The 20,473-nt window shown below is 42.2% G+C and overlaps 1 protein-coding gene and 1 long non-coding RNA gene across 2 annotated transcripts; both read right to left on the bottom strand.

Annotated features, from left to right (window-relative positions):
* Window positions 1-7,151: 7,151 nt before the first annotated feature.
* Window positions 7,152-7,870, bottom strand: LOC119902681. The gene is made up of 2 exons (XR_005444351.1): window positions 7,662-7,870; window positions 7,152-7,340 (listed from the first exon to the last, which is right to left on the bottom strand). It is a non-coding gene; the product is annotated as an uncharacterized LOC119902681 (long non-coding RNA).
* Window positions 7,871-16,135: 8,265 nt separating this feature from the next.
* On the bottom strand, window positions 16,136-20,016 carry LOC119902680 (prothymosin alpha-B-like). The gene is made up of 5 exons (XM_038719007.1): window positions 19,856-20,016; window positions 17,410-17,475; window positions 17,232-17,316; window positions 17,054-17,139; window positions 16,136-16,957 (listed from the first exon to the last, which is right to left on the bottom strand). Exons 1-5 carry the CDS (start codon window positions 19,898-19,900, stop codon window positions 16,913-16,915), a joined length of 327 nt encoding a protein of 108 aa, XP_038574935.1. The 5' UTR covers window positions 19,901-20,016; the 3' UTR covers window positions 16,136-16,912.
* Window positions 20,017-20,473: the final 457 nt, after the last annotated feature.

Raw genomic sequence — 20,473 nt, 5'->3', positions numbered from 1 at the left:
GCTGCAACCAACTGTTGCCTTACTAGGCCAAAAGCCTGACTATCACACATTGGTGTGTGGGTGTGTGTGTGTGTGGTGTGGTGTGTTGGTGTGTGTGTGTGTGTGTGGTGTGTGTGTGTGTGTGTGTGTGTGTGTGTGTGTGTGTGTGTGTGACAGTTAACACACCAGCTGTCAGGTGAGCCTCTGGTTGTCATGGTGATGTATAGACTCCTGATGGTGTGTTTGGTGTTTCTATAGTGATTAGGTGTGAACGCTGAATAATGAAGACTGTGTGTGTTTTGTTTTTCAAATTAAAGTTAATGCTATGCAATCTTTAATCTTTTGTTTTGAAAGGATTTCCTAGTTGTTTTTTAAACACTGCAGAATGTTTCTCACAGATATTCAGAAATTTTATTTCGGTCAGTCTGACTCGACCACGGAAAGAAAAATAAATCTCACGGAGAAATAAAATGTGAGGACGTTTAATGTAAACCTAATGATCCTGATTTCTTTGTAGGCATAATAATAATAATAAAAAGAGACTCAGAGGCTCTGTTACGATGTGATGCTCGTAAAGAAAACTAGACTTGATGGATGAAGCCAGAAACTAAAGTGTTGGAAAAATGAAATGAAGTCAGAATCGTCAACAAAGTTCAGAAAAACCAGAAGCAGCTGCATTAAATAAACTCCAGGAGCTGTGCTAGTTGGAGGTGTGTTGATTCAGGTGCAGGTGCCGACAATGAAATACGATCCAGGAAGTCCAGATCCAAGAGTCTGAAGGTTAAGTCAGTCATCAAAATACTGCAACAGTTTTATAATAGTCTGAGACAGAAAGTTACAACTCTGGTTAGTTATCATGGAGGCAGTTTTTAATCTTTCATCAGCAGAAATACAGCGTTCCCAGTACAAAGTAATCTACCAGGAATGTGCACAGAAGGACCCAAACGCAGACAGTCGAGACGATATGATGATGAAGTCAGTGGTTTAATGACAAACAGAGCTCAATGGCAGGTAGTTAGGTAAGAGGCAAGTAGGTTGGTGCAGGTCCGGGATAAAAGCACAAAGCAAGAAACAAACACAGAAACAAGGGTGACTGAAAATGGAACAAAGGAGGTGGAACGGTGGATGTAGGCGGCGAAGGCCAGGTTACTGCAGAGCAGATGGGAGAAGTCAGAACAGGTGTGCAGATGGGTGGGGCAGTCAGGTGATGAGGGAAGGTCTGTTCCAGTAGACAGTAGTGGTCTGCAGGTCTGTTTGTTCTATAGGTCAGTAGTTCTCTACAGGTCTGTAATGATCTACAGGTCTGAGGAAACGTGGGATGTTTTGTTTTCTTCTAACAACAGACATTTGTTGGCAGGTCTAGACACCCGGGCTTATCCTACACTAAATTATTTCATGATATTTATTATTTACTATAATCCGACCCATTATTGGCTGTAATAAATGAAATAAATATGAACATGTTGCCTAATGTAAGATAGGCTATACGTATACCCACAGATATACACACAAAAAAAAGCAATCATGCATAAATTCATCCATACATTTAGTAATCATTACTCCTTCCATCATCAGGTTATCAATTTCAGACAGTAGCCACTTTAAATATGATCCTTAACAGCTTACGTATGTATATTTGTATGCAAGCCAATAAAACTACAGAGCAATATCACACTCTGATTGAACCAATCCACAGTGCAGTAACAGTAATTAGTGTAATTAAATAGCATACTTTGGACCTGTAACCCATCTAATAATGAAAGCTGGAGTTACAGGCCTGCTTTGACTGCACTGGCTGGAGTGTTTGAGGCTGCAGCCACTGACCTGGATGAACTAACTGACACTGTGACATCTTACATCAGCTTTTGTGAGGACATGTGTGTGCCGACTAAAACCTTCCGCACATACAACAACCAAAAACCAGCCCAGGAACACTCTGACTAAGGAGGTCAAAGCTGCAAAGAGGAGCAGAAATGCTAAATAACAGCTTTTCAGCTAACGATCGTGCATCAGTGTGGAAAGGCCTGCGGACACTCCCCAACTACACGCCTCACCACATCCAAAACTCCACTGACTTTGTAAAAACAAAGTTCGAGGACTGAAACTGGATCCAGATGAAACCATGGTATCCTATGACGTAACTTCTTTGTTCACCTGCATCCCCACCATAGAGGCAGTAGAAACCGTTAGGAAACGGCCAACACAAGACAACACCCTGGACTACAGAACCTGCCTCAGCCCTGACCAAATCTGTAAATTACTCGACCTCTGTCTAAACACCACCTACTTCCAGTACAACGGAGGATTCTACAGACAGAAGCATGGCTGTGCCATGGGCTCACCGGTATCCCCGATTGTGGCCAACATCTACATGGAAGAAGTGGAGAGTAAAGCCATCAACTCCTTCAGAGGAACAGCACCGAGCCACTGGTACAGATATGTGGACGACACCTGGGTCAAAATCAAAAGCCAGGAAGTGCAAGCCTTCACAGAACACATCAACTCTGTGGACAGTAACATCAAGTTCACACGAGAAGATGTTCACAACAACAGTTTGGCCTTCCTGGACTGCGCTGTACACATTGAAGAGGACAGGAGCCTGCAGATTGGTGTTTACAGAAAACCCACACACAGACCAATACCTACTGTTCGATTCCCACCACCCACTGGAGCACAAGCTAGGGGTCATGAGAACACTGCACCACAGAGCGGAAAACATACCAACACGCCCAAGCCAGAGAGAAGGAACAGAACCACCTGAAGGGGGAACTTACAGCCTGTGGATACCCTAAATGGACCTTTGTGAAAACAGCCACAAGATCCAAGAAGAACAAAACTACAGGGGAGGAGGAAAAGAAGGTCAAACGCAACAACATTGTGATTCCATACGTGTCTGGAGTATCAGAGAAACTCAGGAGGATTTTCAACACACAACATCCCTGTGTTTTTTAAACCCAAGAACACTAAGACAGATGCTGGTCCACCCAAAGACCGCACACCCAAACACAAGAAAAGCAATCTAGTGTATGCGGTCCAATGCAGTGAGGAATGCACAGACCTGTATATTGGGGAGACTAAACAACCACTACACAAACGCATGGCTCAACACAGAAGGGCCAACTCCTCAGGTCAAGACTCTGCAGTCTACTTACATCTGAAGGACAGAGGACACTCGTTTGAGGACCACCAGGTGCACATTTTAGACAGAGAAGATGGATGGTTTGAAAGAGGTGTCAAGGAAGCTCTACACCAGGGTGGAGAAGCCGTCATTGAACAGGGGAGGGGGTCTACGCCACCACTTATCCCCCACTTACAATGCTGTCCTTTCATCACTTCCAGGAAACTCAACAAACGTAACCTATTGGCCTCAGGTGAAGATACCAACGATGGTCGTTCAGTCTTGGCCACAGGTAGTCTTAACGACTGTAACGACTGTCGTCACAGCAACAAGGAACACTAATGAACCAGCGGTATCGATGACCCGGGCCAACGACCCCACTGAGGTTAAATAGCTGAGTTTCCCTGCCAGTCAGTCAGAACTGAAGAAGTCCTTTGGATAAGGGACGAAACGTCTTCCAGTAGCTTCAACCAAGTCCAGTTGCCCTTGATTTTAACCTTCGTTGGATAACTATGACCTGGATGACTGAGAATCTTCATAGACATCTTGAAAGACTAGTGTTTGCCCACCTAAAGGACATTACAGGCCCCTTGCTGGACCCCCTGCAGTTTGCCTACAGGTCAGTGGATGATGCAGTCAGCTTGGGTCTGCATCACATCCTGCAACACCTCGACTCTCCAGGGACACATGCAAGGATCCTGTTTGTGGACTTCAGCTCGGCGTTCAACACCATCATCCCGGACATCCTCAGCACCAAACTCACCCAGCTCACTGTGCCAGCCTCCACCTGCCAGTGGATCACAGACTTCCTGACTGACAGGAGTCAGCAGGTGAGGGTGAGGCTGGGGAGCATCACATCCAGCACCCGGACTTTCAGCACTGGCGCCCCCCAGGGGGTGTGGGCCCTCCCCACTGCTCTTCTCCCTCTACACCAGTGGTCACTAATAGGCAGACCGCGGCCCGGATCCAGCGGCGCAGCTTCTCTAGCATTTACTGTACTGGTTTAGCGGGCCAGGAAACTCCTAGACCATTTTCATGTGCTCTAATCGTCTCATGTGACGCTGCTCAGCCAATCAAATCTGTGCATTCCGATGCTTGCGAGTTGAGTCCGTGAGATTCAGGTTTGAGGACTTCGTTTTGGAAACACACGAATTGAGGAGATGAAAGGGAGAAGAGATTTCACATGGCTTTTAATCAAGAATGTACAGATTCTTCCATGTAGATTCCTCCCACGGGCAGTTCAGAACCAGAATATGTCATAGATCTCCAATCCTAGCTGGCAGGACAAGCTAGAGCTCACATTTCTCACCGAACAAGAGAAAGTAGGAAAGTGGTAGCTCTGTAAGAGGGAATGAAGGAGAAGAGGAGGCATTATATCATCATCATCATATTTGATTTGAGAGTCCGTTGTTGACTAAAAACATATGTTGATACAACTAAACATTATTGTACCGAATGATAACGCAAGTTAGTCATTTTTGATGTTCTGGACCTTTGCTTCGGGAAATTTTCTCTAACTGGACCTCTTTGAATTCTAATTGAATACTCCTGATCTACTCCAACGACTGCACCTCAGGAGACTCATCTGTCAAACTCCTGAAGTTCGCTGACGACACAACGGTCATCGGCCTCATCCGGGACGGTGATGAGTCGGCCTACAGACGGGAGGTTGGTCAGCTGGCTCTCTGGTGCGGTCAGAACAACCTGGAGCTTAACACGCTCAAAACTGTGGAGATGACCGTGGACTTCAGGAGGAGCCCCCCCCCCAGCCAGAGGATGTACTTCCTGCACCAGCTCAGGAAGCTCAATCTGCCCAAGTAGCTGCTGATCCAGTTCTACACAACCGTCTGTTCTCTGCACCTCCATCACTGTCTGGTTTGGATCTGCCACCAAAAAGGACAGGAGCAGACTACAACGGACAGTCAGGACTGCAGAAAAGATCATTGCCCCCTGCCCCCCCCACCCGTCTTTCAATCCTTGTGACACCCTGGTCTACATGTTCTGGACCTCTGGTTCTGACTGAATGGTCACCTGGTTTGTGTATTTCTATTTTGCCACCACATCACAGAGGGAAATATTGTACTTTTTACTTCAGACAGATATAGTTACCAACTACTTTACAAATTAAGATTTTACATAGAAAACATGAATTATAGATTAGAAACCGAACAGTTCATAATATATTTAAAATTAGAGTAATCTTGGCCAAATACAACAGTAAAAAGCTACCGTCTCATGTGGAGACAGACCGGTTGACAGAGCTGCTTTCTCACGCCGCCTCATTTCTGTCTAATTTCTTATAATAAAAAAAAGGTTTGAAGAAATGTTTAAAACTGAATTTTAATATTTCAGTGATTTACAGATTTGCACATAAATGATTTGGGATTAAATCACTTTACATATAATATTTCAGTTTCATTTTTTACTATTTTGAACAATTATTTACAGTTACACAGTATATTGCATACATTTATTTTGGTGCCTGTGTCACCTCTCTTGTATTTTGGGTTTTTGGCAGCTTAAAACTTTATTAAATGAACAAACCGAGAATCAGACTCACAGCTGAGTTTGTGCTGAAATAAAGGACACCGTGTATGAGGGTGAGGACAGTTTAAAAGGTAGACAAGTGTTTACATGTAAACGTTGTCTTTGCAGAAGACTGAAATATAAATGCATTAATAACCATCAAATAATAATCCAGTAATAAAGCAGTACACTAAAATCAGTATCAGACAATTGTCCTTATTTTTTTAAAAGTAATGTCTGGGCATTTTCATGCCTTTGTTTAGCACTGGTGTCTTTTTAGTTTAACATTTTCCTAATCAATTATTTTTTATTTGATCTTAATTTTCCTCTTTGATGTGTCTTATAGTTTTATATCGCTTTTCTTTTTTAAACGTTAATCTTCCCTAATAACTTCTATTTTGGTTATTTGGTAATGCTGGAATTTTTTAAAATATTGTCAAGCACCTTGTATTGTTATTTTACACAAAAGGCGCTCTGAATGATTAATTTATTAGTGGAAGTTTAAATATGGGAATCATCTTTTGTAAAATGTGTTTTCAGACAGACAGAGCAGCAGATCAACACATTTGTTTTAAATAAAATATAGAAAGAATTATCAGCTCACAGAACAACACTTAAAAATAAAATCTTAGTTTTTATTTCTAATCTTAAGTTATTTTGATCAAAACTTTAAATGTGAGCGATGAAGAGGAAACAACCTGCAGCTCTGAGTTTGGACACCAGGGGGCAGTGAAGCACCGAGGAGAGCTGGAGTCTGCAGACAGTTAGAGGCAGGAAGAGTTCCAGCAGCAGAGTCTGAGAGGCTGCAGGCAAACACAGGAGGGAGAAATGAGCTTTTCAGGGGCCACAGCAGATTTAATGTTGGGCCCCAGACCTTATTTCTGCTATTTTTGCTTCTGTGCAAAGACTCAGAGATGATTCCCAGATTCTGTTTGTCCGCAGTGATTAAATGAAGGTCAGGAATTTGTGAAGAAATTCATTTGAATATCTGATAAGGGGAATCTGATCAAACCTGCCACGCTGCGGTTAAACCTGACCAGCTGTTTGCTTCATGAGCATATTCTAGCCTACTGTACTACGACTAGTTTTGTCACAGTCCAGTGTTTCCATCAGCAGCAGTACTCTTTATTCTATTATATAGTAAAACATACACACCAACTTATAAAACCATATTATCAGAACTACCACAATTATCATCATTATTGTATTATATACTTTACCAGATGGAAAACCCTTTACACCCGTTTCTCTCCATTTCAAATACTCACAGAACAGGATAAATACGTAGATTTTGTGAGCCATTCTTGTCGTTTATCTGTAGAAATTGTATCTCTGTCTATTTTTGTTGCGTCTGTGAAATCTTTGTGTAATGTTTGTCATTTTTAATAAGTCATATCTGCATACATGAAAACTAAGATGCAGATTTTTCAGTCAGAGTTCATCTCAGAGTTGTGTTTGTGAGTTTCTTTGATTTAAACTAAAGAACATCACACTGTGGTTTTTGGTCAGAATGATTATTATTGATGGACAAAGTGAAGACTGGATTTATTTCTGCAGATGATTGGAGACGCCTGCAGACATTACTACAGGTACAGTATTTTAATGCAAATGTCAGGTCATTGCCAGAGATTTTTACTAATTAATTATTCTGTGTATCCATCCTTTAATATTTTCTTTTTGCCTCCAGCTGCTGTTGTTGATGTTCATCAGTTTCCGTCTGTGATGCAGTAAAAGCAGCAGAAATTAAATATGCTTCATCTCTACATGTGAATTCTTGTTTTGGATAAATAGACATTTGACTTAACATTAATCACACTTGAAAGATCAAATTTCAAGGATTCGTATGAAGTAGTATCCATTAAAAAATGTATATAAAAACATTTCAATAAGCTCTTTTTGTCATGTTTCGTTGTATTTTGGTATTTAAGGCAATAACTGTTTAAGTTCTGCTCTGTTGAGCAAAGCAGTAAAGATGTGAGTTATAGCAGTATTTCTTATTTAGGAACAATAACTTGTGATACTGACAGTTTATTTTTACCTGTTAATCCAGCTCAGGTGTGCAGCGGGTGGAGCCTTTCCAATCTAGTAACAGTAGCAGTTTGAGTACTACCAGTGAGTACAGCTACTGTTACTAACACTACTACTGTCAGTAGTTACTGCTAGTACTGGTGGTAGCAGTATGCACAGTAGAGATGTTGCAAAGTGCTGGAGGAGCAGCAGCAGCAGTAGTAGTAGACATAATGATGATAGTAGTAGTAGTAGTAGTATGGCAGACCAGAAACAGGATCAGAAGAGCCGTGAGCAGGTATAAATGGTAAGAGGCTGATGAGGGAAGTGAGAGCAGGTGTGGCGGTCAGGTGAAGGGGGGAGGAGGGACAGTCTGAGGAGGACACCTGGTGGAGAGCTGGAGGATGGCAGGTCTGAGGATCCAGATCCAGAGGGCAGTGCTGAGGGGAAGAAGGGACTGAGGAGTACATTTACTCGTGAAATACAGAAGTACAGTTTTTAGCAGTGGAGGAGAAAGTATTAAGATCCTTTACTTCAGTAAAAGTACTCATACCACACTGTAAAAATAAGAAAATGTTGCAATGTTTAAGTAAAACTATGCAGAATAAGTATAATCATAAAAACGTAACTTAAAGTATTAAGAGTAAAAGTACTCTGATACAGTTATACTATTATATATTTTATCATCATCATCAACTAATTGACTGACGGAAGGTTTCAGCTGTACTTTTAACAAAACATCCGATTTTTAGAAACTCTTGTTTTGTTTTGTGTAAAAATTTGTGAAGTAACTAAAGTTGTATAATGTAGTATTTCGTCTGAGATGTTGTGCAGTAGAAAAGACTCACTACAAGTACCTCGTCGTAGTATTAGTCATAGTATTAGTAGTAACAGAGGTATTAATCATCCGGTGACCTCTGACCCTTCATAATGCTTTTCGGGTCAAAGTTGAACTTGATGAACGGAGGTGAACGCCTGATGATGCTGCGCTCTGATTGGACGACAGCAGCACTGCCTCAAACTGAAATGAGGTGAACCTGCAGAGTGGCGGCTCTGCGGGTTCAAACTCCACATGGCGACCTGATTGGACGGCCCGTCGTCTCGCTCCAGTGGTGAGAGCCAATCGGCACGCAGCTGCCGGTTGTTCCAGTGTTTAATGTGCAGCAGGTCGCACTTCCTGTTTGAGGCCTGCGGCTCTGATGGCGAGTGAGGACTCATCTCTGGATGTGTGTCAGCAGAGTAACCGGGTACATGTACTCAAGTACTGCACGTGACTACAATGTTGAGATACTTTTTACTTCTAGTCCACCATATCTTAAAGGGAAATGTAGTACTTTTACTGCAGTACTTTTATCTGACAGATTTAGTTACTTTGCAGGTTCAGATTAATTAAAAGAGTATTATTAATCCAAAATAATATAAATATATAAGTATTATTTAAGGTTGAGATGAAACTTTATTGATCCCTGCTGGAACATTCACAAACTACCCAGCAGTATGTAAATTACCTGCTGCAACATTAAAGTGATTAATGCATCAATAATTATAATCCTGTTCTATATTATTCTGCATGATGTGTACTTTTACTTTTGGTATTTGGTAAGTATTTTTTTATAGTAATATTTTTGTAGGTTTGAATGTAGTACTTTTCCTTCTAGTGGAGTATTTCTACACTGTGGTGTTACTTAAAGACTCAGAGGTCGTCCTCCGGCCTGTCATGGTGACAAAAATCCGTCCAGATGAACTCTTTAATAAGAACAGGTGCATGCTGGGTCATATTTAACTTGTGGATGTGTGCGTGGTCAAAAGTGTTTCAAACATTGTTCTAAATGAACCACGAAAAATCCAGTCATGTCATGAAATGTGCTCAAATACTGGTCGGAAGACTGAAACTCAACATTTAGGCTGCTGAAAACTGTTTCATATCGAAACAGCATCACAGACTTCCATGTTTGTTTATCTTTATTTTTTACGCCGGCTTCCCTCCGTTTAACAGCAAAACACTATGAACTGTGGGTAATTCCCTCAGGTAAAGTCTGCAGAGATGCGGCCCATACAGGAAGTCTTTGACAGGGGGACCGTCCTAAACCCGGGAACGCTCCTCGGTGTCCGTGTACGTGGGGATCAGGACTCAGCTGACACTGAGGGGAACTATAATTTATCTTTTGGAGCACGAGGACAAGAGTTTGTGGGAATCTGGGAATTTGGATGAGACAAAGAGGAGTTTACCTTCTACCTGCGTGGCTGTGGCTCAGGTGCTGCGGTGGTCATCCTTTAACCTGAAGGATGCTGGTTTGATCCCCGTCTCCCCTGCTCTGCTTGTGGAAAGGTCTTTGGGTCCTTGACACTATTTGCCAAATTGCTGAAGTGAACGTGCGTCTCAGGCCGTGTCTATTTTCAAAACCGTAACTTTTTCTATGCGGTTTGGCCGTTCGTCCACACGAACCACAGGTCGCTGTTTGAAAACTCCTGTTGCAGTGTTGTGGTGTGAGTTTTTGCCGTGCGATGTCAGAGTTTCTGGTGTCAGGCCCCACACAGAGACCTTTCTCTACGTTTGCACCTCCCAGACTAAAACAGCGAAAACGAAGACCTGAAATGGAGAAGTTTGCCAACACTGCCGACCCCGTTTTTGGTTTAAAAACTCCAGGTAGCGTTTTAGTGAAGACGGGCAAAACCAGAGGACTTTAGAAACGAAGATGCAGACGCTCACGTTCGGCTCTCTGATTGGCTCTAATCAGTCATGCAAAGCAGAAACACGATGCTGCTGGCAGTAGTTTTAGCTGATTGTTCGTCTGCATTACTTTAGTGTACTTTAAATCTTCAGTAACTACAGAACAGACCATCTGCCTCATGTTCGCACAGACACGTGCACGCCCAGTGAGCGTGAACGGCCTCTAGATGAGCGTTTTCAGTCTTAATGTAGTCGGAGATCAGCTCTGATACGCAGCTAAAGCACTGCTGTGGACGGAGATCGTAGTGCGCGCCACTGCCTGCTTTGTTTATGACGGTTACATCGCCGCATGGTGGTTCGGCGTGCTCTTTACAGCGCTCGAAAGCGTGTTTTTGCACTTTCATGTAGACAGATTTTTTTTTTTAAACGACAGAGGAAAAACTCAGATTATAAAAACACCCGTGTGCGTGTGGACTCGGCCTTCAGTGTGTGAACTGGTGAATGTGACGTAGTGTAAAGATCTTTGAGGGCTCACAAAGACAAGAAACTATACAAATACAGAACATTTACCGTCTCACACATGTTGTGGTGTTTTTAAATTCATTTTCTGTCCAAGTCAATCGCTACTCGCTCTGAAAACTCCGCTGATCTAAGAGCTGACTGGCTTCGACACTGATGTTTTAAAGAAACTCTTCATCTTCTGTTTAATGGAAAGACTTGGACTGTAGTCAGATCTTCTACTGTGACGTTTTAAATCCTTTACTGATCTGACTGAACCGTCTCTCAAACACTAGATGTCGCTGTGTCTTTAAAAACCAAACCTTCAGTTCGCCTCTTTACAGGAAGTGGGCATGTTTTCAACATCATAGTTTCAGAGGCTTTACTGAACAGAATGATGTAACTTAAAAAGTGTAATAAGGGTCAACTCATTTTCTAAAAACGTGCTTTACCAAACGTGCTGTTGTCCTTTTATGGTGAAGGTCGTGACGCCAAGCTAAAGGAAGTAGTATTTTTTACTATTAGTACTACAAAATAAACTTCTGATCATTCGTTGTTGTTGATATTTCTATATAAATATATAGAATAAATACATGGAAATAATACTAGTTCTACTACTTACAACTGACATGTCGGTGTACCAACATATTTCTAGCATCATAACATCACACAGTTTTACAAATACTAGATGGACACGACATTAATTGGCCCTTAAAAACAAGAAACTGATTCCTGATCCTGAGTGATGACAATGACCAAAAAGATCCTGATTATTTTATTATTATTAATATGTTGATATTAAACCGTCTGGTGCAGGCCTATATTTGAATAAACCTGTGGCATCTGTTAAAAACAAACACTGATTGTTGTTCTTATTGAAGGAAATGCAAATACAAACAGGGTGAGTCCACAATATGAACATTGTTTACTTCAGTCCTGTCAGTATCATGAAGCAACGTTAAAGCTCTGGAAACATCTGGACAGGCAGATGTGGGGCCCCGACAGTCTGAATATCTGACAGATCAATAAAGGAAACTGTCGGTCCTGCTCTGTGTTGTTGTTATTGAGCTGAGTGTCTGTATCTCAGGATGTGAGTTTGAGCTGGAAAAGCAGACGGCGAACACGTTTGTTAATCTGAACAATCCTTTTAGGAGGCTTGGAAGGACATTATTTTAATTTTTAAAGACCTAAAGTTTTCCAGACGGAGACGAGCTGTCAGACAACTGACGGGCTCAGACCTGCTGGATTTACTGCTCATTCCTTATTTAGTTAAACAAAAATAACATTTAGCTCTTTCATAAACAACAACAACAAAGATCCAACTGATTTACACTGAAATATGGGGACAGGTCTCCTGATGGGGGCGCTATGGCAACCATCTAAAGTCAAAAATTAAAATGTATTAAAAATGAGCTTTATGTCATTTTAATCAGCGTTCAGTGTGTCTTTGATGTGATTGTGATACAATGCAAATAGATAAATAACTTATATTAAGAATAATTTGTTTAAAACAACAAAATGAAAATGAAAATGAATAATTTGAATATGAATAAAATGAAAGATGTGCCTTTTAAAAATCAATACTTACAAATCAATACTTTTAGGAAATTTATCAACATGTTTTTAATATTTTTTAAATATTGTTATTATATTTTATAATATTGTATGTATAATGTTTGATAAATAACAAAAATACAAATTCCGAAACCCAAACCTTAACTTAAAAATAAACACTTAATAAATAAATACTTTAACAAATATATATTCCAAAAATATTAAAAAATTATAGATAATGGGTTTTTTTATATATTTTTTAATATTGTTAGAGTTCTATGATAAATAACAGAGAATAATAAAAATGTCAGTACTTATATTTACTAATAAATACTACTTTAAATATATCTATTCCAAAAAATATCCCTAAATATAAATCTTTCTAAAATATTGTTAAATTTAAAACAATAACACATATTCCTGTACTTATACCTATAAATAAATACTTATTATATTAAAAATATATACGTCCTAAATGTCAAAAATATATATTTTTAAATGTATTTTAAAATATTGTTAAATTTCTATGATAAATAACAAATTCCTGTACTTATACTTACAAATAAATACTTAAGAAAAAATACTTTAAATATATATATCCAAATAATATCCCTAAATATCAAAACACTATATGTATGTTTTAATATAGTTAAATTTAAATTTAAGAAAAATACAATAATACATATTCCTGTACTTACTATAACTAAATAAACTTACTATAAATAAATACTTTCCCACAAAGTCCTAAATGTCAAAAATACATATATTTTTAATTATAAAATATTGTTAAATTGATGATAAATAACAAAAAAACAATAATAAAAATTCCTGTACTTATTCTTACAAATAAATACTTATATTAATTTATATTCCAAAATATTAAAAATTATATATATTTTAAATATTGTTATAACACCTAAATGCTCCCCCCGTTCACCTGGCTGAGTGTCAGTAACCCATGTGAGTAAAGTGAGGCCCCGACACGTCGCCCAGCGTTCACCCTGTGTGTGATGAAGTGTCTTTTACATTCCTGTATGTGGGCTTCCTCTCTGAGCGTCGGGCCCTGCAGGCTGCAGCTGACATGACCGAACAGAGATCAGATCCTCCTACACTCGTTCAGGCTCCGTCATGTTTGTCTCGGGCTGACGGCAGACTGGAAACCAGCGACCAGCGTCTCTGCTCTGGATCCACGTTTACCAGCTCGTATTGTTTGATCAAAGCCGGTTTTGGTTACAGAGCAGGTCTGGGTGCTTTTTGAATTTAAAAAAAGCACACAGCCCGTATTCAGCAACTGTTTAAACGAGCCGTTACAGTCACCGCCTCAGCCACGCCCCCAGCACGGCCCGCCTGACTCACTGACATTTCATTGATTTAACTTAATTAACAGCAGAACACCAAGCGGTCTATCTGTCACTGAGCTGCAGGCTCAGCTCGCTGTCATTTACCAACACGTCCTCATACTTAAACAATAAAATAGGTTGATTGTTAATTGTCCTTAAAACGACAAATAAGAGCGATGGAAAGTAACCAGCGACAAGCTGACCTTTAAGGGTCAGTGTGTAAGTTTTAGTGGCATCTAGTGGTGAGGGCTGTGAATTGCAACCAACAGCTCATGGTGCATTCAGGTGCTCCTTCTTCGTACGTATTCACTGTATTGACGAAATGCAAAACATACTTGCATACAACATCCAAACTTACGTAGGTCACATGACGTTAAACACATGGTAAACATGAAACGGTCATAGTTTGGTTTGGTTTAGACGTAAAAACCCAGTCTCCTCCCAGGGCGTCAAATACCGACACTGACAAAGCTTGACAAAATATCGCTATTTGATGCACAAGGTACCCTTCAGCGTCCACATGAGACGCCCTGGGCTTTAAGTAACTTAAATGAACCCCATCCGTCGTCTGAAACCAAAAGTTACATACGTGACTCGCTTTAACCCAAACCGCAGTCTTTTCCTAACCAACCTGCGACCATTTGACAACGCGGACCACATATTAAAAAGGCGTTTAAGTACTTCACAACTGATCCTGTGATTTAGGCCCCTTCCACACCAACTCCGTTTTAGTTTACAAACACAGAATAAAAATGAATCCGATGTCCGTATCGAAGATTGACTGGGAAGTCGTAAAGTAAACGTATGTTGACCTGGAAACAGACATTTTTGAAGTTTATGGTGAAGTTCCTGCTCTTTGTCTTCTGCACGCTGCTCTTCACTGTTTCACTGCTCCGTGTTTAAACTCTGAGATAAACTTAGTCTCAATAAACTTTCACCACCTGGTTTATTAGACAGCTGTTAACTGTCGCCGTCCTGTGAGGTCCAACGGTGTCCTCAGATCAAGTTGAAGTACCTACAGTATACAACAGCGTACAAATACTGCATTCAAAAATACTACTTCAGTACAAATACAGAAGTATTATCATAAAGGTTGTGAAGTATAAAATATGTAGTAGTCCCTGTGCAGCAGGATGACCTGTCACTGTTTTGTTATCATGTTTTTCATTCTCAGATTGTTAAAACTGATCAATGTTGGAGCTGCTTGAGATTATTAGGGGATTTTAATCCACTTCTTCACGACCTTTTCATCATGTGACCTCTAAAACAAAGTGATGTCTGCTTGAGTAATCGGCTTTTTGGTCGTTGCTATAAACTATTTTTGGCGATCACTTGTTACTTTGAGGCTGTTTAATAAATAACTCGATATTTTCCTTTTAAAAACTTTGGATTAAAATATAAAGATTTTGCGTAGGACGTTTTTCTTCTTCTGTCCTCTCTTAATAATCTTTTCTCAGCCGTCAGATTTGTCTTGCGACACCTTGTGAGGATCCAAATTCACAAGTTATGAGAACAGTGTTTAAAATATGTTATAGAATACTATAACATATTTTAAACACTGTTCTCATAACGCTTTGTGAAAATTCCTAAAACTGCAAGGGTTCCTACAGCTGTTACAGAACTGTGGAGGAGTGAATTGGTACAATACCTACCTCTGAAGTATTTCTACTGGTAGGGAGTTTAATGGAGACGTTACTGCTGTCTACCTCTGACCTGTGTTATTTCAACCGTCCTGCAGAACTTAAATTAGATCATTTAAAAAGATAAAAGAAAACAATGGAGGAAAAGTAAGTTTTCCTGCTTCTCTCCGGTTATCTTGCGACCTCTTGTGGGGCCCCGACCCCCAGGTTCATCCCTCCAAAATGCACCACAGATTCTGTAACTCCTCCCTCAGAGTCAGACTCTCAGACTCTTTAGTCATTAACTGGACCTGAACGTGCAAAAACTCAACTAATGTACGATATTCTGGTTTATTATGTCTCAGTACTGCAGTTTTTAAGGATTCCATCACTCAACATTATCGACATTCATTATTATTATTACAGCTTATTCATTACACTTAAAATACTGCAAATATTTCCACTAATTCCAATTTATTTTTTCTAATTGCCAACTTTTTATTATTTCTATTCATTTAATGTCATTAGCAAACTGTGAAATGAATAGATTCTGGTGTTAAATGTTATTTGAGTAACCAGATCCTGTAGCTGTGAATAAATGCAGTTATAATAATTATTCCCTCTGGAATGGGGTTTTACAAAGGGAAATACTTGAGTACAAGCACCTCACAATTGTATTTACTTTCTTTCCAACTGCGCTGACCTGAGGCCTGGAAAGCTAATAGAAACGCCTGCGAGTTCACCTCCTCCTGAAAGTTCTTCGTGGTGTCGGCCGCTGAGCAGAAGAAAAAAAAAACAAACAAAACAAGCAGAGATACAGAAGTACAACTCACAAAATAAAAGTCCGGTTTATTGTCAAACAACAAACTTCGCACATACATCAAAACAGGCCGCCATAAAACAAAATAAGTCGCTGACAAAAAACAAAATAAAAAGGAAAAAGAAAAGAGGCTCTTTTCTTTGGCCTTACCCTCCCATACAAACAAACTAGTTATGGTACAGCTAAAGTACATACATTAAATTTACTGGAATGCTCTGAGTTCAACGGCTTAAGAGGTTTTCGTTCAGGTTTTTTTTAAAACTGTTTTTTACAGGTTGTTTTTTTTCTTCCTAGTATCTGTTGAGATATCGTAACATGGTCAACCAAGTAAAATATTTCGTTGAAGAAGCACCGATTTGGTCTGACGAGATCGCTGCCGAGGAGGGGAGCTGGCCCCCCCTCCCCCTGCTCCTAACAATATGTACAAAAATATAAAATGTAAATAAAAATACAAACAAATTCTCCTTTCGTGTTGTTGTTGTTGTGAAGCCGGATTTCTGCGTCGATGCGGTGGCAGGTTCCTCTAGAAAATTTTGTTTTGCAGTTTTGCGGGTTGGGGTGGGGGTGGGGGGGTGGACGTGGTAGATGTTTGTTGAACTCTACTTGCTAATGACCATGTTGGATTTTTTTTACATTTTTTTATTTATTATTATTATTTTTTTCTCCTTTAAAATCAGTCCTCCCGCCCCTCCACCTGTGACATAGAAAAAAAAAAAAAACAGTCATAGGTGGAAGAATCAGGAAGTGGTTCAGCAGGATGGCGCGAGGGGGGAAAACGCATCAATCGTCATCGTCGGTTTTCTGCTTCTTGGTTTCGACGTCGTCCTGAAGAAGAAGAAGAAGAAGAAGAGTTAGTTAAATGGTGAGACCTGATTGGTCGCTCAGATTCTTGGCGGTAAAGCTTGGATTTCGCCGCTTCACCTCTTCGTCGTCGTCGTCATCTTCAGCCGCCCGTTTTGTGCCGCCCTCAATCTCATCCTCGTCGTCCTCCTCGTCTTCCTCGTCACCTGCGGGACGAAGGGCGAGAAGAATGAGATTTGTTTTGCCAAGATTTGGGAAAATATTTGTATCATTAAGATAAAAATAATCTTCTAGCTACCTTCTCCATCATCTTCCTCGTCCTCCTCATCCACTTCCTCGTCATCTTCATCATCTACCTCGGGCTCGCCGTTTTCCTCGTTCTCCTGATGAAGAAAAGAAATAAAAATAGTGTTTAAAGTGACTTTCTGAAGCCGTGCAGGCACAAGCTCACTGTACCAGGAGGAAGAGGAGGTTACCTTTCCGTTGGTGGCAGCATCTTTGCCGTTCTCCTTCTCCTCCACCAGCTTCTTCTCTTTCAGGTCCTGATGGAAACAAACCAGAGGGAAAAAATTTGAATCAGAAAAAAAACAACTATAAAATACAGATGATCAGAGTTTGAGATGCAGCTGCTGTAGTGAAACTTCTGCAGGCTGCTGCTACCTGCCCTGCTACCTAATGGCCTAGTTAGACGAGTCCCAGTGCATGCTGGGAGCTGCACATTTCAGCCCTCTCCCTGTCAGAATGAAAGCTTCCTATTTAAACACCATATTGGTCTCTGCAGACCCCCCCTCCTCCTCCCCCACTCCATCCCCTCTAATGTGTTGTAATCTGATACTTTCATGTGGCCCCCAGGGCACTCTGGGTATTGTAGTCTTCCGCGGGCTGCCATCGCCGCCATATGTCACGAGACACGCCCGGGAGAGGCACTGCAATACCCAGGATGCACCGCTCCGTTTAAAATAACACAGTAGGGCGCAGGAGCGGGGAGGGGGGGTGGGAGGTGGTGATGATGATGGAGGAGGAGGAGGAGGAGGCGGCGGCCGCGAGCGCGATGCACGCTGCTGGCCGCTCGTTGTAACGGAGGCTGGAAAGGACAATAGAAGACGACACATGGCAGGCGAGGAAAGCGGCCAGAAAAGCGAAAATAAAGCGGCCCTGCGGGCCCGGGGACCGCAAGCACACCGTCACAAACACCTTCAGGGGCTTTCTGCTCTCCACTTAGACCGGAAAACCGCCCGCCGAGCCTATTAATAGCGCTCGGTTTCCTCGTTTTGTCGACCGTTCACAGCCTATTATCCCCACTGCACGCGCGCCCGGCCCACACATACACTGTTATTAATTACTTTACATAATCTTATTGCTTAAAATCCATTAAGCTGTTTAGGAGCATCGCTGGCTCCTTGGCAGGAGACAGCTGAGGTTCAGTGTGAGCTCGGAGGCTCCGCGCACTCTCACCGACTGCGCGTAAAAACGCGCTTGTGCGTAAAAATGCTCCACAACTATAAATAGTGGCTGAACAGACACCCCGGATTACCGGCGTTAATGCCAGGCCCAAACTTTCCCCCCCTCCACCTTCTCCATATGTTCATTTGTTATAATCACTCATAATTATTCAGCTCCGCGGCTCGCTGCTGCTGCTCTTATTATCTAAATGGCTGGATCCTGTTCTCCCTGCTGCCGCTGCGGAGACCCGACTCCCCCCGCGGGGGCTATTAAAGTTTTACCCAATCTGATCCAAAGTCCACCTGGACGGAAATTAACATTTAAAGAAGCACAAAGATGGTCAGACAGAAGGAGGGAGACGGGACCACAACGAGGGGGGAAAACCAGCACCGTCACATCACACCTCCACAGCACGGACACACGCACACGCACGGAGGGGAGAAGAAGAAGAAGTGGACTGCATTACAGAAAAAAAGAGAAACAAACTTTTCCCCTGAGACATAAAAGCGCCCTGCAAACATGCTCCAAAAAACAGAGAAGAAGAAGCGGAAGCCGCGGCTCGCTGTGTGTCAGACTCTCCGGTGAACGGAGGCTGAACAAACGGAGTCCGTTCACGCAGCAGCAGCAGCGACCTTCCTGAGTCGGTAAACAAACCGGGTCGGACGGTGCAGGCAGGCCCGCCGGTGCCTTTTAATAAACTAATAACACATTTCACTAAAGGCTGGAAGCGGAGAGCCACGAAAGTTGACATTGGAGTGAATTGCGCACCTCCTCCGTCCTCCATTCAAACGGACCAACTTCACTACAAACCCAGCTGGAGCCTCCGAAAATCCCATTTAGTCCGCCGCTCGGCTCCAGCAGCTCCTCACGGTTACCGTTACTAAAAAAACGACCCGGGATAAACTGAACCTGGACGCGGGATTTGACTTTGAATCGATTCGCATTAAGCAAACCCGCAAGAGGTGAATAAATGTGCGAATAGGCGCGTCGATCCAGCGACCAGAGCTGCGCGTAAAAAGCCTCCAAATAAAAAAAAAAGCGGTGGAGTGTGAGCTGGAGCGAGTCGTGTTTATCGGGGCTCCGGTCCGGACTTGCTGCCGAGGAGAACCGAGCCGCCTTGTATAAACAAAGAACCCCGCGCAGACTGTTCCTATCCGGACAATGAGACGCGGGGCTTGTATCAGCCCGTCTCCATGATGCGGTGCCGAGACCCCCCGCTTTATTTCTATCATGTTTCCCAGCAGAGTTCAGAGAAAGAGATTTCAAACACCGGCTTTTTCTCCTCCTCCGGGCTCCTCCGGCAGGGTCCCCCACTTCTGTAGAGTCCGAATGAGCGCGAAGCGACGACGGGAAGGTGTTTTAAAAATGAAAAAAAAAAATCTAGGTTACAGCCTGGAAAAGCTTTATTCTGCTGAGGCGCTTATAGTGAGAAGCGACTCCGGTGGTGGGGGGGGGGCAGGAAGGTGCGAGGCGGCTTACCTTAGCAGAGATATCCGAGCCGGAGTCCACTTGTGTGTCTGCCATTGTTTTAGTTCAATAAAATAAAGGACGGCTGAAATGAAAGGTTGAATAAAGTAAATCCCTGTCCTGGTTAGCGGAGCAATCAGTATTATAGTGTGCCAGTGGCCAGTGCTACTGACGGCCGAGCCTTTAATATAGGCTGGTGGGCGGGGCCAGAGAGGAAGACGGCGGCCGCTGATTGGCTGAGGGCGCCACAGAGGTGTTCTCCTCGCGCGTTGGAGTGGAACAATGGATTGAATTTCTAAACCCGGAGGCCACGCCCCCTCCTGTCAGCCGCTGCAACTGGCTTTTCTCCCCCAAAACAGAAAACAATAAACCCGACCCGGTGAAACCCGACAGAACCGAGCCGGTGATCGACCCGGGAGCCCGGGACGCACCGAGGAACCGACAATTTGAAGTTTGCACCGAGTTGCGCACTAAATATATCGAGTAAGACTTCGCTTCGGTTGACGTAGTGTCACATTTTGATTGATTGATGTTCATCTGGTCGAGTCAAGCGGCGACTACGGGTTTGCTTTTTCCCGCCCACCGACGCGCGGAGGGAATACAGGCAGATACTTGTCGGGGTTGGTGGGG

Source organism: Micropterus salmoides, unplaced genomic scaffold (assembly GCF_014851395.1).
Source record: "Micropterus salmoides isolate LMB-PRFRI ecotype aquatic unplaced genomic scaffold, ASM1485139v1 Ms_hic_scaffold_14, whole genome shotgun sequence".
In the NCBI taxonomy this organism is placed as follows: domain Eukaryota; kingdom Metazoa; phylum Chordata; class Actinopteri; order Centrarchiformes; family Centrarchidae; genus Micropterus; species Micropterus salmoides.
The sequence above is the reverse complement of the archived record's forward strand: the minus strand, read 5'-3'. Positions and strand labels throughout refer to the sequence as shown.

Excerpts from the sequence above, each read along its gene's own strand:
- LOC119902680 (XM_038719007.1), bottom strand. The coding sequence starts at position 19,900 with ATGGCAGACACACAAGTGGACTCCGGCTCGGATATCTCTGCTAAG. Across the intron at positions 17,476-19,855 it reads GCTCGGATATCTCTGCTAAG|GACCTGAAAGAGAAGAAGCT; the intron begins GTAAGCCGCCTC and ends TGTTTCCATCAG. Across the intron at positions 16,958-17,053 it reads ATGACGACGACGACGAAGAG|GACGACGTCGAAACCAAGAA; the intron begins GTGAAGCGGCGA and ends CTTCTTCTTCAG.